The sequence below is a fragment of the Momordica charantia genome (assembly GCF_013281855.1).
Source record: "Momordica charantia cultivar OHB3-1 chromosome 9 unlocalized genomic scaffold, Mcharantia_2.0 BLBB01000009.1, whole genome shotgun sequence".
NCBI lineage: Eukaryota > Viridiplantae > Streptophyta > Magnoliopsida > Cucurbitales > Cucurbitaceae > Momordica > Momordica charantia.
The window spans coordinates 27,709,189-27,722,304 of record NW_028275167.1 but is presented as its reverse complement, the minus strand read 5'-3'; the positions used below and the strand labels follow the sequence as shown (position 1 = coordinate 27,722,304).

Sequence of the window (13,116 nt, the reverse complement as noted above, 5' to 3'; positions counted from 1 at the left end):
CCTCCACTCTTCTCCTCGCCAAACCCGAGTCTCTTTCATCTCTCTGTTGTTCGTTTTAATTCGTCTTTCAAGTTACTTTTTTTTTTCCGTTCAAAAGGTTATGGCGAAAGACGACGTGTCGGCTGGGCGAGGGTCGTACTCCGGCAAGGACTACCACGACCCGCCGCCGGCTCCGCTGTTCGACGGAGCGGAGCTGGGCAAGTGGTCCTTTTACAGGGCCATCATTGCCGAGTTCATCGCCACTCTCCTTTTTCTCTACATCACCGTCTTGACCGTCATTGGCTACAGAAGCCAGACCGACCCAGACAAGCCCGGCGCCGACGCTTGCGGCGGCGTTGGGATCCTCGGCATCGCTTGGGCCTTCGGCGGCATGATCTTCGTTCTCGTCTACTGCACCGCCGGCATTTCAGGTGCCTTTCCATTCCCCCTTCTCTTCCTTCAAAATAACACTCTTCCCGTTTTACCTCCGGTAAATAACGGTAAAAAATAATCTTATCTTTTATTACTCAGGAATATTTGACAATCAAGAAAAAAATAAGTAGAAATAGAACTTTTTAAAAAAATTAATAAATTTTCAACTTGAGTATTCACGACTCTAAATGTTGTACCGTAAAAAATAATAAGTTATCGATTTACCTTGAAGGCTGTAACTACTCAGTATTTTTCATTTTGGTTTGGTTTCCACTTTCGCATTTGTGGAATTAAAAAAGTTATTTTCTCATTATTTTTGCAAAGGACAAAAACATTAAAACTTCTTTATTAACAATTTTTTTTTTGGGCAATATTACATCACCAACCTGAGCCTTTCAATTTACAATCTTTTCAGCTGGGCACTCGTTGATAATATTTTTGTTATTAGTCTTCTCAAATCTCAGTAAAGCATGTACACTTCATTGGAAGTCTGATCTTCTATATACCTAGAATAAAATAAGTTTTATATAGAAATAAAATTAAAAAACCCGTATTTATAATTGTCATATTATATAGAATAAAATATATTATTTTATCATTTTCATTTATAATATATAAGAAAAAGGAAACTGAGAAATAACGCGTTTCTCACCGGGGGATTTGTTTTTATTGTTTCCGGCAGGTGGGCATATAAACCCGGCGGTGACGTTCGGGCTGTTGTTGGCTCGGAAGGTGTCGCTGGTCCGGGCGGTGGCGTACATGGTGGCTCAGTGCTTGGGAGCCATAAGCGGCGTGGGGCTCGTGAAAGCCTTTCAGACGGCTTACTTCCACAAGTACGGCGGCGGCGCGAACCAGCTCGCCGACGGCTACAGCAAAGGCGTCGGCTTGGCGGCGGAGATCGTCGGCACCTTCGTCTTGGTCTACACCGTCTTCTCCGCCACCGATCCCAAGAGAAATGCCAGAGACTCCCATGTTCCTGTACGTTCTCTTCTTCTCCCCCAATTAATTAATTAATTATTTTTTTCTGTTTCTTTTTCCGTCGTTTTTTTTAAAATGATATAATTTATTTTCTAAAGTTCTAAGAAATTGTAGTTATGCAGTAGTAGACCAGTAACTCTGCTGAATCCCAAAGTTATGTACTTGTTTGTTCTCTGAATTGGTCATTGTTTTCTAACAGCGAATAGAGCCAACTAAATTAAGTATAAATAATGTTGGAATTGTTTTTCAAAATAAATATATGTTTGTTTTTACTTTAGTGCTTATTTGTAAAAGTCTCTTAAAACTAAAATAACCATAAATTTTTTAAGAATTTTCTTTATAAGTATTTGGTTTAAATTTTATTTTAGTCTGTCCTTTTAATTTGTTTTGTTTTTCAACCTTAAAATACTATATTTTAATTTGTAAACTCTTCCATAATTTTTTTTCTTTTTTATCTTTGTCCTTATATTTTATAATTTTGTTTATTTTACGTGCGTGTTTGGTAGTAATTTTGGCGGCATTACATTGTCAAAACCACTTTCATTTTTATAAATGGATTATAGGGAGTTAAAAATAACTTTAAATTGATTTTTAATGTAGGGTAATTTAGAAAAAATCAATTATCTTAAATCTCTTTTTTCAAAATTATTCATTCTACTGTCACCACCAAACACACTATTAGTTTATATCTTTTCCGCGCACCTGTTTTGGTTTCTGGTCATTTTGAACCCTTCATTGTGATTTTTGATAAATATTTTTCTTTCAGAGATATTTGTTCATCAAAATAATCAAGTAAAACATACAAGGTTGTCAATTTTTCTATTAAATAATAAGAAAAACAATTGTCAAAGTAATTTACAAACCAAAACGGAAGAAACATCAAATATCAGGAATCATAATAGAATTAATTTAAAGAATATATTATTGTTGATTTTATGATACTATCCAAATATACAATAAAAATAGAAAATTGGTCTGGATCAGATCTTAGGATTGGCACAACTTTTGTTTGTTTCCCAAGAAAATTAGGGCCTTTTTTTCCATGAATTGTGCCCCAATGCTTCTCTCTCATGTAAGGGATGGGGAGGTGGTGGTTTTTTTTTTCCTTTCCCCATGTATGTAACACCGGTTTTGAGGGCATTCAATGTGGAGCAGAAGCTGCAGGTGAAAGAAACCCCTTTGATTTGCATCCAAGAAAAAGCTGAACTCAATCTTGGGCGCCAGCGTGACCATTAAGGCCGTTGGCTGTTTTTTTCTTACATTTTGGGTCAGATTGGTGACCCTTTTTGCATCTCCCAAACACGTCAAAATATTCTTTTCCCATATAAAAAGGCTTTTTTTTTAATAATTTTTAAATAGAATAATTTCGAAATTGAGATTCGAAACTCAATATCTCGATTAGACATGGATGTTTTAACTAGTTGAGTTAAATTCAGATTAAGTAAAAGCAAATTTATTTTTTCATAGTGTTTTTTATTCTGGTTGGTATTCCAAGACTTCTTAGTCGGATATTAGTGCCTTAACCAATTGAGTTAAGTTTAGATTGGTTAAAAGATGTTTTTTATTTTTGTTTTCTATTTTGGTTGCAAAATATATATATTATATTATATTTTATGAGTTACTTCAAAATGTTTGATCATTTTAGTTTTTTAACTTTAAAAATGTTTTTTTTTGTCTCCTTATTTTTAAAAAATGACCATTTTGATTTACATTCACACAATAATAACAAAAAATTAATACTTATATCATTTAATATAAATTTATGGATATATTACATGAAATTTAGTAAGTGAAATGTGTTCAAGTAAATTTAGGACTTAAAGGAAATGAGATTTAAATAAAAATAAGGATACCAAAGCATTCACTTCTCCAAAATATCGAAATTAAAATACATTTTAAAAGCATTTAAAATGAACAAAAATTAAAATATATAGATCTAAGTATACTTTTTGAAAGTAATTTAATTTTTTTTTGTTTGTTTTTTCCCTCCATTTAGGGTTTTTTTTTAAATATTTACTGCGTTGGGGTTTGTGTAAGAATCTCTCACCACCCACCAAACAAAATCTTATTACTCCCACATGGCGGCCACGTCATAGCCTCCAATGGTTTTATTATATTATGGGGATTGGGTTTCACGAGACCAACTTAATCCACCCATCTTCTGCCTGTCCATCACCTTTTTGGCCTTTTCTATGGTCGTTAGTTACATCTAACTCTTTAATGTCACATTTTTTTTTTGTCAAGTTGGGTAAAAAAATATTCACTTTTTTTACTGCCATTGTTAAATAAGGCATATTTAACTTTTATTTAATTCAATTTTATATTTTAAAGAATGAGTTGTTTCTTTTCGAGACTTGTGACTAGATTCCATCACTTTTGTAACCAAGTGATTTCTCTTTTGGTCATTTTATTGTAAGTTTTCATTTTAGAATTGGATTGAGTGCTTGTAACAGCTGGGTTTGGACTTTTTTATTTTATTTTTAAATGTTTTTTGACTATATAAACTATCCTTAGACAATTTTCTAACTCGATTTTGAGTTATCATAGTATTTCTTTGTCAATTGATCTTTTTAAAATATTATATAACAGAATGAGGAGAGAGTATTAAAATCTAAACTCATTAACATAAATATTAATAATATGTATATAATGGTGTGTTTGCGAGTGATTTTAGAATGATAAATATTTTTGTCGTTGTCAAACTCACTATGTTATTATCGTTAAATTTTAAACTCACATATTCATTTTGTGCTATTTTTAAAAAAAGGTACTGGCTCCGCTCCCGATCGGGTTTGCGGTGTTCATGGTTCACCTAGCCACCATCCCCATCACTGGCACGGGCATCAACCCTGCCAGAAGCCTCGGCGCTGCTGTTATCTTGAACAAGGAAAAGCCCTGGAACGACCACGTAAGTATCTCTCTCCTCTCTCCCTCTCTCTCTGGATTCATTCAAATTCTAACATATATTATTGGGCCGGGCCGGACTGGGCTGGACCTTTGCAGTGGATATTCTGGGTTGGGCCTCTCGTCGGAGCCGCCATCGCAGCCTTCTACCACCAGTTCATTCTGAGGGCTGGCGCGGCCAAGGCTCTCGGCTCTTTCAGGAGTAGCCACTCCGTTTAATCATCGCCAGCCTAAAGCCAGCTGCAGCACTTGAACCTCTCTTTTTAGCTTTTTAAGTTTTAGGTTTATTTTTTTATCTGTACTCTAAAGCTGGTTTTATTTTATCCAACTTGGCCTCATTAATGTTAATTTTTTAGGCCCTTTCTATTGTCTGCACTTTGTTGGTCAAGAATCATCTATATATATGTTAGTGTTCAAAATGTGCGGTCCAATCTTTGCTTTCTTTCTCTTAAACAGTCATATATGATCACTAATGCGAAGAATATATATGATTTTGAAGAATATATATGATTACTTTTAACGTGAATCTAAACATAATTCAATTAGTTAAAATATCTATCTTTGATTAAAAATCGTGAGTTTGAATTTCTACCTCTGAATTGACTATGTTTAAGAGTAAAAATAGACGAGATTTGACCTGATCAAGGTCAAACACGTGGGATGACTAACTCGCTCCATCAAGGGATGATATGTACAAGAGAGGCAAATACTCTGACTCTTAAGTTAATAACAGTTCGGACTCAACATTAAGTTTGAGATAGAATTTGATACTAATGACACTTCGGAAGGGTTCGAGGTGGCTTGGATTTTCGGATTTATTTGAATGGATTTTCTTTGTCTTCCGCATGGCGTGCGGTTTTACCTCAAATAGACTACTTTTGATCCGATGTTCAATTGAGACTTACAAAATCAAAATCAATCGAATTGATCGACTAGTTTTTATGATGAAAAATTTAATTCAAATGGTTGGTAATTTGAAGTAGATAGTTGCTCAAGTGAGAATAAATATCATATTTGGGTGTGACAAGAAAGGTGTGAGAAATTTTTTACCCACATTTGTTCAATAAAGTAGAATGTTTAATATTCCATTACAAATTGACAAGTCCAACAAAGAAACAGTGAAATGAATATTCCCCTCTTGGATTCTCATCCTTGTCCCTTTAAATAAAGCAGAATCTAAGTCTCATTTTTTTTAATGCAAATTACAAATTCATAAACCAGCAGCGTTGAGCTGTTGTGCCTACAACTTCAAGTAGAGTTAAAAAGTAAAACCGATCATACATATATTGCCTACGTTGTAGATGTTGAGATTTTCGTTGAAAAGTTCAAATAATTCCAAATAACTTCACATGGGAGGGTTTTGTTTCAAAGATCTTTTATTAACTTGGGGATTGTCTAAATTTATTATGTCTTCCACTAAAATTTATGAAATATGAATCGTATGTTGTTGTACTAAAAAAAAGATATTACTTTTACGCCAAATTACGAAATTTTAATTTGATAGATTGAAATTGTTTTTTTATGGCAATACCAAAGTTGTTTTAGAGTTGGAGGGTGAGTGGTTTTTGATGTGGTTAATTGTGGGTTTAAGATGACTTTTGAAGCCAACTTTGAGCTTAGCTTTAACTGTAATTAACATTTATCTCTCTCTGATTAAGAGGTGATGCGTTTGAATCTCTTTCTATATTTATTGTACCAAAAAATGACATTTGAAATAAATGATTTTAAATTAAAATATTTTATCTATGAATACTTTTGAAAGATTTATTAATTCAAAGAGTATTTAATATAATTTCGTAAGTGATTTTAAATGGCCAAAAATATTGTACTGAAATTATCATTTATAAATTTATTAGGGAAAGAATTATATATAAATATAATTTCATAAAACTTGTATTTAAAAAAAAATAATATGTGTTCACATTTACTAAACAGCCCCTAATACTCTTCACAAGGAGGGTGGGTCTCCACATCTAATTTTGACCTTTTATTTTTTTCCAGTTAAAAATCCAAAATAGAAGTTCAATTATTGCGAAATTCTCCCATAGAAACTTCTTTCTTCGTTCATTCTTCATTCTTCATTCCAATCAAGAGGGAAAAATGCATCTATGGCCATCGACAAGGATCAGAGACTCTTTCAAGCATGCTTACATCAAAAAGCTGGAATGGAACCTCCACAGAATGAAAATTCAAAAGCAACAGCAGCAGCAATCTTCGAGCAAGCAGAACTTGCTGGATAAAGAACAAGCTTCTGATGCTGATGGCGAAACAGCAGAAAACACGAATCTGGTTTCTTTTGGTGGTCGAGTACTCGATTTCTGCTCAGAAGCCCTGCTTCTTCTCTCCTGTTGTTACTGCTGCTATTGCTGCGGAGGTGATTCTTCTTTCCCCTTTTCTAATAAGATTTTACTGGAATTTGAGTTCGTAAATTTGTGCGATCATGTTTTGAATGTCGTCGTTGCATATCAATTTTGCGGATTAGGTCTAATTTTAACTGCAGAAGGGCGTTTAACTTGAGTTTTGGGTGTTGAAATGACTATAATAGCTTAAATAGTTGGGGCTGAGGGGTTTTTTTCTCTCTCTCTCTCGATCTTGGATGAAGCTTGAAAGTGATACAGTAGGTTTTAGTTTCTGGAATCTTCGTGAGGTGTTTTCAGTTTTGTGCCAACCGAAACAAACTGAGAGGAAAGATTCCAGAGCTTTTTAGTTGTTTCTTACAGCTTTCTGAATTGAAATGGAAGAAGTCTTAGGTAATGGAAGCTTTGAATGCTTGAATGGAACCAATGTTAAAATGTAAAACCTACTTAAAGTATTTCTGCGTTGTAGTTGTCTTCTTGTTCTAAAATTAAAGCAGAACAATTCTCTGGGCCTAAAACTGGCTTATACTTGTAGAATAGAGCAATTTGTTCCTTTTATGGACGTTGACTGAGTACCGTTTGATCCGTTGCTTGTTCATAGAGTGACTTTGCTGTTGGTTCAAGAGATTATAATCTGCAAAAGATGAGAGTAAACTGACTGGAGTGAGATATTATGAATTGTTCTGAAATGATCTTTGAAGATGTCCACGTAAGATTTAATTTTCAACGAGTTTTCTTGACAATCATAGTAGGGTTAGAACATTTGTCTTAATTAGTTGAAATATGTGCCAAAAAGAAGAAAAAAAAGGACGTTTTTAGTTTTTGAACTTTTCAGTTACTTCCAAAGTTGTTAGGCTTATATGGGGTATATTACGATTCCGAAATTTCATTACTCATACCGGTGAAAACTACGTGTTACCCTTATATTATTTCTCGAATCTACGTCTTGCTTCAAGCACCCATTTCTTGCAAGAAACAGCCTGTTAGCCATCCACGACCAACCTACCTGCTGTTCTGGCCTCCCTACGTCTATTTTTCTTGCGCAAAAATCCGATCCCTGAAATAGAATCATAGTGAAAGCTTGCAGAGAGACAGTTTGGGTCTCATAAACATCTAATATGAGTAACTTTCTTGCAGCTTGCCTCTCCGAAGATGAAGAACATTGATGCTGATGTAGAGGATAGATGCTTAGAATTGATCAAGGAAACTGATTGATGCTGCATCCAAAATGATATTTACAGTATCTGTTCTGTAGCGTCTCATGTACAGGTAATCCTAGCATCATTGATCGTTGGTATATATTGATCTATTTTTCCGTTTATTATGTTGATTTCATTAGACAGATAACTCTTGGAAAAACATGTGCAGTCAAAAGAAAATTGTGAATCTAGTAAAACTAATGTCTTCTCGAGACATGTTTTATTGCCTATTTGAAGAGTAATTGTTTCTCAGGATAAATCAGACCTAACCTTCTAACTCTTCTTTCCACCTGACTTATGGATCTTGTAGATCAATCATCAATGAGAAATACTTAGACTCCTTAATGGTATGGAGAAACCTTGTCCTTACCACCGATAAATAGTTGACAACTCATTTTTTTTTCAAAATTTTATTTTGTTTTTGTATTTTTCTATCTTAATTGTCAAATATTTAAGGGTGGCAAGGACAAAGTTCTTTCTTACTAGTGAGGAGGCTAGTATTTTCCATCATCAATAACCTATTACTTTAACGAGCCGAGACATAGATTTACTCAAATTCATCATTTTTCAATCCTAGACTCGTAAACATCCCTAAGATTTTTGTTGTGATTGATTAGATATTATTTTTTTGTGATTTATTCTTACAGTGACTTTTACTCCACGAAAATTGAAATTAATACATCTAATTTAAGACTTCTCTAAAAAATATATTTGGCATTTGGATAGGATTTTGAAACATCCCTAAAAACATAACACCCATCAACTCAAGTACTCTAGCGGATGGGTTATGAAAAATTTAATCTTTTATAGAACCTAACACTCCCCGTTACTTATAGACTTGGAAATTTGCAGAAGGCTTTAACAAGTGGTAATCAATGTTAAATGGGGAGGAAATGACATTATAGCGGTTCGAATCAAATACATAATCTCATATTGTGATATCATGTTAAATTACCAGTCAACCTAAAAGCTTAAACTAATAAGTTACGATAAATTTAATATTTTATAGATCCTTTAACGGTTATCAAATTGACCATTGAGGTTACAAGGCCAATTACAAAAATCTCATAGTAATTTACTTGTCAAAATTTATCATAAAATTATTCTTATATTAGTTTTGTTGTGGTGGGATGACAGTTGAGTGATAATTCCAAGCGGTCTCTTAAAACTAGCTATATATGAGGATCCAAAGATGATGGGTAGTTATTATGAACCTTACCCAACTAGTTAAGGTATACATTTAAACAAGATGTCTGAATCTTCACCGCACACTATTAGTTTAAAATAAAAGAAAACTATAGATAATGAAAACTTACCCGAACATAATTTTATTTTTTTTGAGGTCGAAGCTCAATCTCCCTCCATTGCCATAGTAAAAGAAAAGTGGTGGACGTTCACCCTAAACGTGAGGGGAGAGTTGGTTAGAATATGGCCAACTACCAGCTGCTCAGCTACCTCATTAATAGCATTTATATGGAAACAAGGTTATTTTTAGGATTCTTTTATTGGTATGCACTGCCCAACTTTTCTTGAAAGAAGAGAGATATTTGATCAATGCAATTAAATGAACTTTATTAGTTAGGTAGAGGGAAGGCACATTACAATGTATGGCTATGTTTAGGATATGAAAAAATATGGTTAATATTATTTTAATATCATTTTTATTATTTAACCAAACAATATGAGAGCTTAGAAAAACACGTTTGAGAGGCCGAAAGCACTTACGATACAATGTGTTTGTATAAAAAGTGTCTTTAGCAAAAATACTTAACAATAAACACTTAAGTAAAAAAAATGTTCGATACAAATTAATTTTGATGTTTGATTCTACACTTTTAAAAATTGTTTCAAACAACGCCTTAAGGTGTTTACTAACAAAGTGCTATTAAAAAAATACTTTTTACTTGACTACCTACGGGTGTGTCATGCCAAAAGTACTTTCTCATATAGCTCAAATTTGTTAGAAAGAGCAGCATGAGAAAAACCAATAACGAGTGAAATGGTGGTAATAGAAAGAGGGAGAGCACCAAATGACAATCCTTAGACAAACAATTCAAGAAGCCCAACCACTTTCAATGTCCTCAATAACTACCAAATCACATCTCTTTTACTCCCCATCCAAAAGGCCAATAATTAGTACTCTCCCCAATTTTCTCTGCAATTCTCCGGCAACTTCTCACCGGAAATGGTTCACCCTGTGGAGGACGCCGACGAGCGGAGCCCCTTCGGCTCTCTCACCGCCGACGAATTCTACGCCCGCCATTCTGTGAGCCATGGCTCCGAATTCATCACCAATTCCAGAGGCCTTAAGTTGTTTACGCAGTGGTGGAGCCCTCTAGCTCCGATCAAGCCCATTGGAATCATCGCCGTCGTCCATGGCTACACCGGCGAGTCCAGCTGGCTCGTTCAGCTCACCGCCGTGCACTTCACTAAGGCCGGCTTCATCACTTGCGCCATCGATCATCAGGGCCACGGATTCTCCGACGGCCTCCTGTACCACATACCGGACATCAACCCCGTCGTCGACGACTGTATCGCGTTCTTCGACGCGTTTCGTAAGCGTCACGCGCCGTCGCTGCCTTCTTTTCTCTACGCCGAGTCGCTCGGCGGCGCGATTGCGCTTCTCATCACGCTCCGCCAGAAAGGGAGCGGCGGCTCGCGTCCGTGGAACGGCGTCGTTCTCAACGGCGCGATGTGCGGAATCAGCGCCAAGTTCAAACCGCCGTGGCCTCTGGAGCACTTCCTCTCCCTGGCCGCCGCTCTGCTTCCGACGTGGCGCGTGGTTCCCACGCGCGGATCTATACCGGAGGTGTCCTTCAAGGTCGACTGGAAGCGGAAGCTCGCGGTTGCGAGCCCGCAGCGTGTGGTGATGCGGCCTCGGGCGGCGACGGCGCAGGAGCTGATGAGAGTGTGCAAGGAGTTGCAAGAGAAGTTCGGCGAGGTGGAGATTCCGCTTCTGATCGTGCACGGCGGCGACGACGTGGTCTGCGATCCGGCGTGCGTGGAGGAGCTGTACAGACGCGCCGCCAGCAAAGATAAGACGCTGAAGATATATCCAGGTATGTGGCACCAATTGATTGGAGAAGCTAAAGAGGATGTTGAGCAAGTTTTTGGTGATATGGTTGAGTGGCTCAGAAGCAGGGCCGCCGGAGATGGCCCTACGACGGCGGCCGGAGGGGAGTGACCCGCCGGAGAGGCCAAATCTTCCCTCTAATTAAATCGGATCTTGGAATTGAAGAGCAATAATACAAAATTAATGTCGATTTAATAAATGAAAGTTTGGAGGGTTTTTACTCAATGGGCAAAGTGTTTGTTCGGCTTTAGGGTTTGTTTGGGAGTTATATCTCAAGAATAGTTTTCTACTAGTTGTGGGAATTTTTTCCTTTTTTGGACAAAGAAAGTTTTAAGAAATTATTCTAAATTTTTGTTGGGATGTTTGCATGAAAGAAGAAGAAAACAAGAAGTTAATGTAATATTTGAATCTTGATTTAATAATAAAAAGTAAAAATAAAGAAACACTAATTTTATCCAATGTTTGGCCACTATAGGATTTAAACTTTTGCTCCCAAAGTTTTGAGGTCTCTTTTCCATGTTATTCAAAAAAAAAAAAGAAGTATATTTTCCATGTCAATCTATGATATTAAGGTAGTTCATAGTTGATGATTTAATTATTTTTTGTTTTTTATCTTTTGAAAATTAATACCATATTTTTTTTAAACACATTTCATGTACATTTTTTAAAATTTTTACTCAAAATCTTAATAACAAAAAACACTATTTTTAACAAAAGAAAAACAACAATTTCAATAGCATAATGTGTACTAAATGTTATTAATACATCGCATGGGTAAGGACTATTTGGGCCGGGCCTAGGTAGTATGCCATTTGAGTTCAGCTTCCGTGAGTAAAATTTAACTGGGCTTCTTTAAGCCCATTAAGTTTCTAATGTTATGATCCACCCTACTCTCTGGCATGTAAAACGCCCCCTTTCTAGCACTTGAGTAAAACAGGCGAAGACCCATTTACCATTTTATCTTCCGTAAAAAATATTCTAAATATTGCGTCCCACCCAGTCTATTGACTGTGACGCAAAACGCCACCGTTGCATTACCTGGGTAAAACATACGCAGACAGATTTTTGACTGTCAAACGCCGTCGTTCCGGTATCGGCGTAAAACTGAGTCAGATCGATTTACCATTTTGTCCTCCGTCAAAAAAACGCAACCGTTCCGGTAGCCGTAAGACTCTATATAAAGGCAAGAGCGGGGAACAATTCGGAAGCAAGCTGAACGTGACAAAACTTGCGCGCGAAGAATTCAAAGTTCATGAAATTGCTCTGGCGAGAAGCACGATGGTTGTGGTTACTGTGGTTCGAACTTCTAAGTGGTGGCTTACGATAACGTAATTCGCAAGCAAAGGCAAAGAGGTATTTCGAATCAGATGAAAGATCTTTTCGGATAACATTGCACGAGTCAGTGATTTACCTTTCAGAAAATCAAATTGTTTCTTCTTTAATCGATAATTGTAGTTGCTAGGTCTCATAATCCATAATTGCTGTACGATTTTGATCAATGGCCGTGATTGCACAGTGTGTTACAGTTTCTTAAATTAATGATCGTGTTTGTTCAGTTTCAAATGGTTTCTTAAAAGTTTTTTATTCGTAGATCAGGTTAGCCTTGATTCATTCGACTTGTTTCTAGTTTTAAAGTACCTCGATTCGATTAATCTCTGGATAATCTTTTTAATCTGTAGTAATTGTAATTTTGAAAACGATTCTGTGTCAGGGGTGGTTTTATTGATGTGTGAATTGAATAGTTAGCTGAACAGAAAATGTGAATCGGTATTCTTCAGCGGCGGTTTCTATCTATCTAACGAACTTCTTGTTCTTCGCTGAATTTCGTCCTTCCTAGTTTCTTTCAATTTTATGAAATATAATTTTGAAATTTTGGATTTATATATTTTTTGTCTTGTTAATTTTTATTATTATACTTTCAAGAATCGAGTTGCTTCCGCTTAACAACATTGTCATCTGAATTTCAGTTCTGTTCATTTACAGATTGTTACATGCAGTTAGAAGCACTCTAGCTGTAATGTTCTCTAAAATATCTTAAATAAAACTATTTCCCTACTTTTTCCTTTAATGCATGCTGTAATCTTTCTTATTAATTTTCTAAAAATTTTAAGAGTCGCTATTTTCAACTTTTCGGTATCTTACTGTTTATTTTTTCAGTCTTAATTCCGTGTAGGTTTAAGTTATTCTTTAATAT

At 35.7% G+C, this 13,116-nt stretch overlaps 2 protein-coding genes across 2 annotated transcripts; both read left to right on the top strand.

Moving 5' to 3' along the window:
* Positions 1–4,724, top strand: LOC111010114 (aquaporin PIP2-1-like). The gene is made up of 4 exons (XM_022283442.2): positions 1–410; positions 1,094–1,389; positions 4,157–4,297; positions 4,393–4,724. The coding sequence occupies exons 1-4, from the start codon at positions 101–103 to the stop codon at positions 4,510–4,512; spliced, it is 867 nt and encodes a 288-aa protein (XP_022139134.1). The 5' UTR covers positions 1–100; the 3' UTR covers positions 4,513–4,724.
* Positions 4,725–7,821: 3,097 nt separating this feature from the next.
* Positions 7,822–11,270, top strand: LOC111010236 (caffeoylshikimate esterase-like). The gene has a single exon (XM_022283588.2). The coding sequence runs from the start codon at positions 10,035–10,037 to the stop codon at positions 11,031–11,033; it is 999 nt and encodes a 332-aa protein (XP_022139280.1). The 5' UTR covers positions 7,822–10,034; the 3' UTR covers positions 11,034–11,270.
* Positions 11,271–13,116: the final 1,846 nt, after the last annotated feature.

What these genes read in the sequence shown, in the direction of transcription:
- LOC111010114 (XM_022283442.2), top strand. Translation starts at nt 101, where the DNA reads ATGGCGAAAGACGACGTGTCGGCTGGGCGAGGGTCGTACTCCGGCAAG. An exon ending in CTGCACCGCCGGCATTTCAG is followed by an intron (nt 411 to 1,093) that starts GTGCCTTTCCAT and finishes TGTTTCCGGCAG; the next exon opens with GTGGGCATATAAACCCGGCG. An exon ending in CCAGAGACTCCCATGTTCCT is followed by an intron (nt 1,390 to 4,156) that starts GTACGTTCTCTT and finishes TTTTAAAAAAAG; the next exon opens with GTACTGGCTCCGCTCCCGAT.
- LOC111010236 (XM_022283588.2), top strand. Translation starts at nt 10,035, where the DNA reads ATGGTTCACCCTGTGGAGGACGCCGACGAGCGGAGCCCCTTCGGCTCT.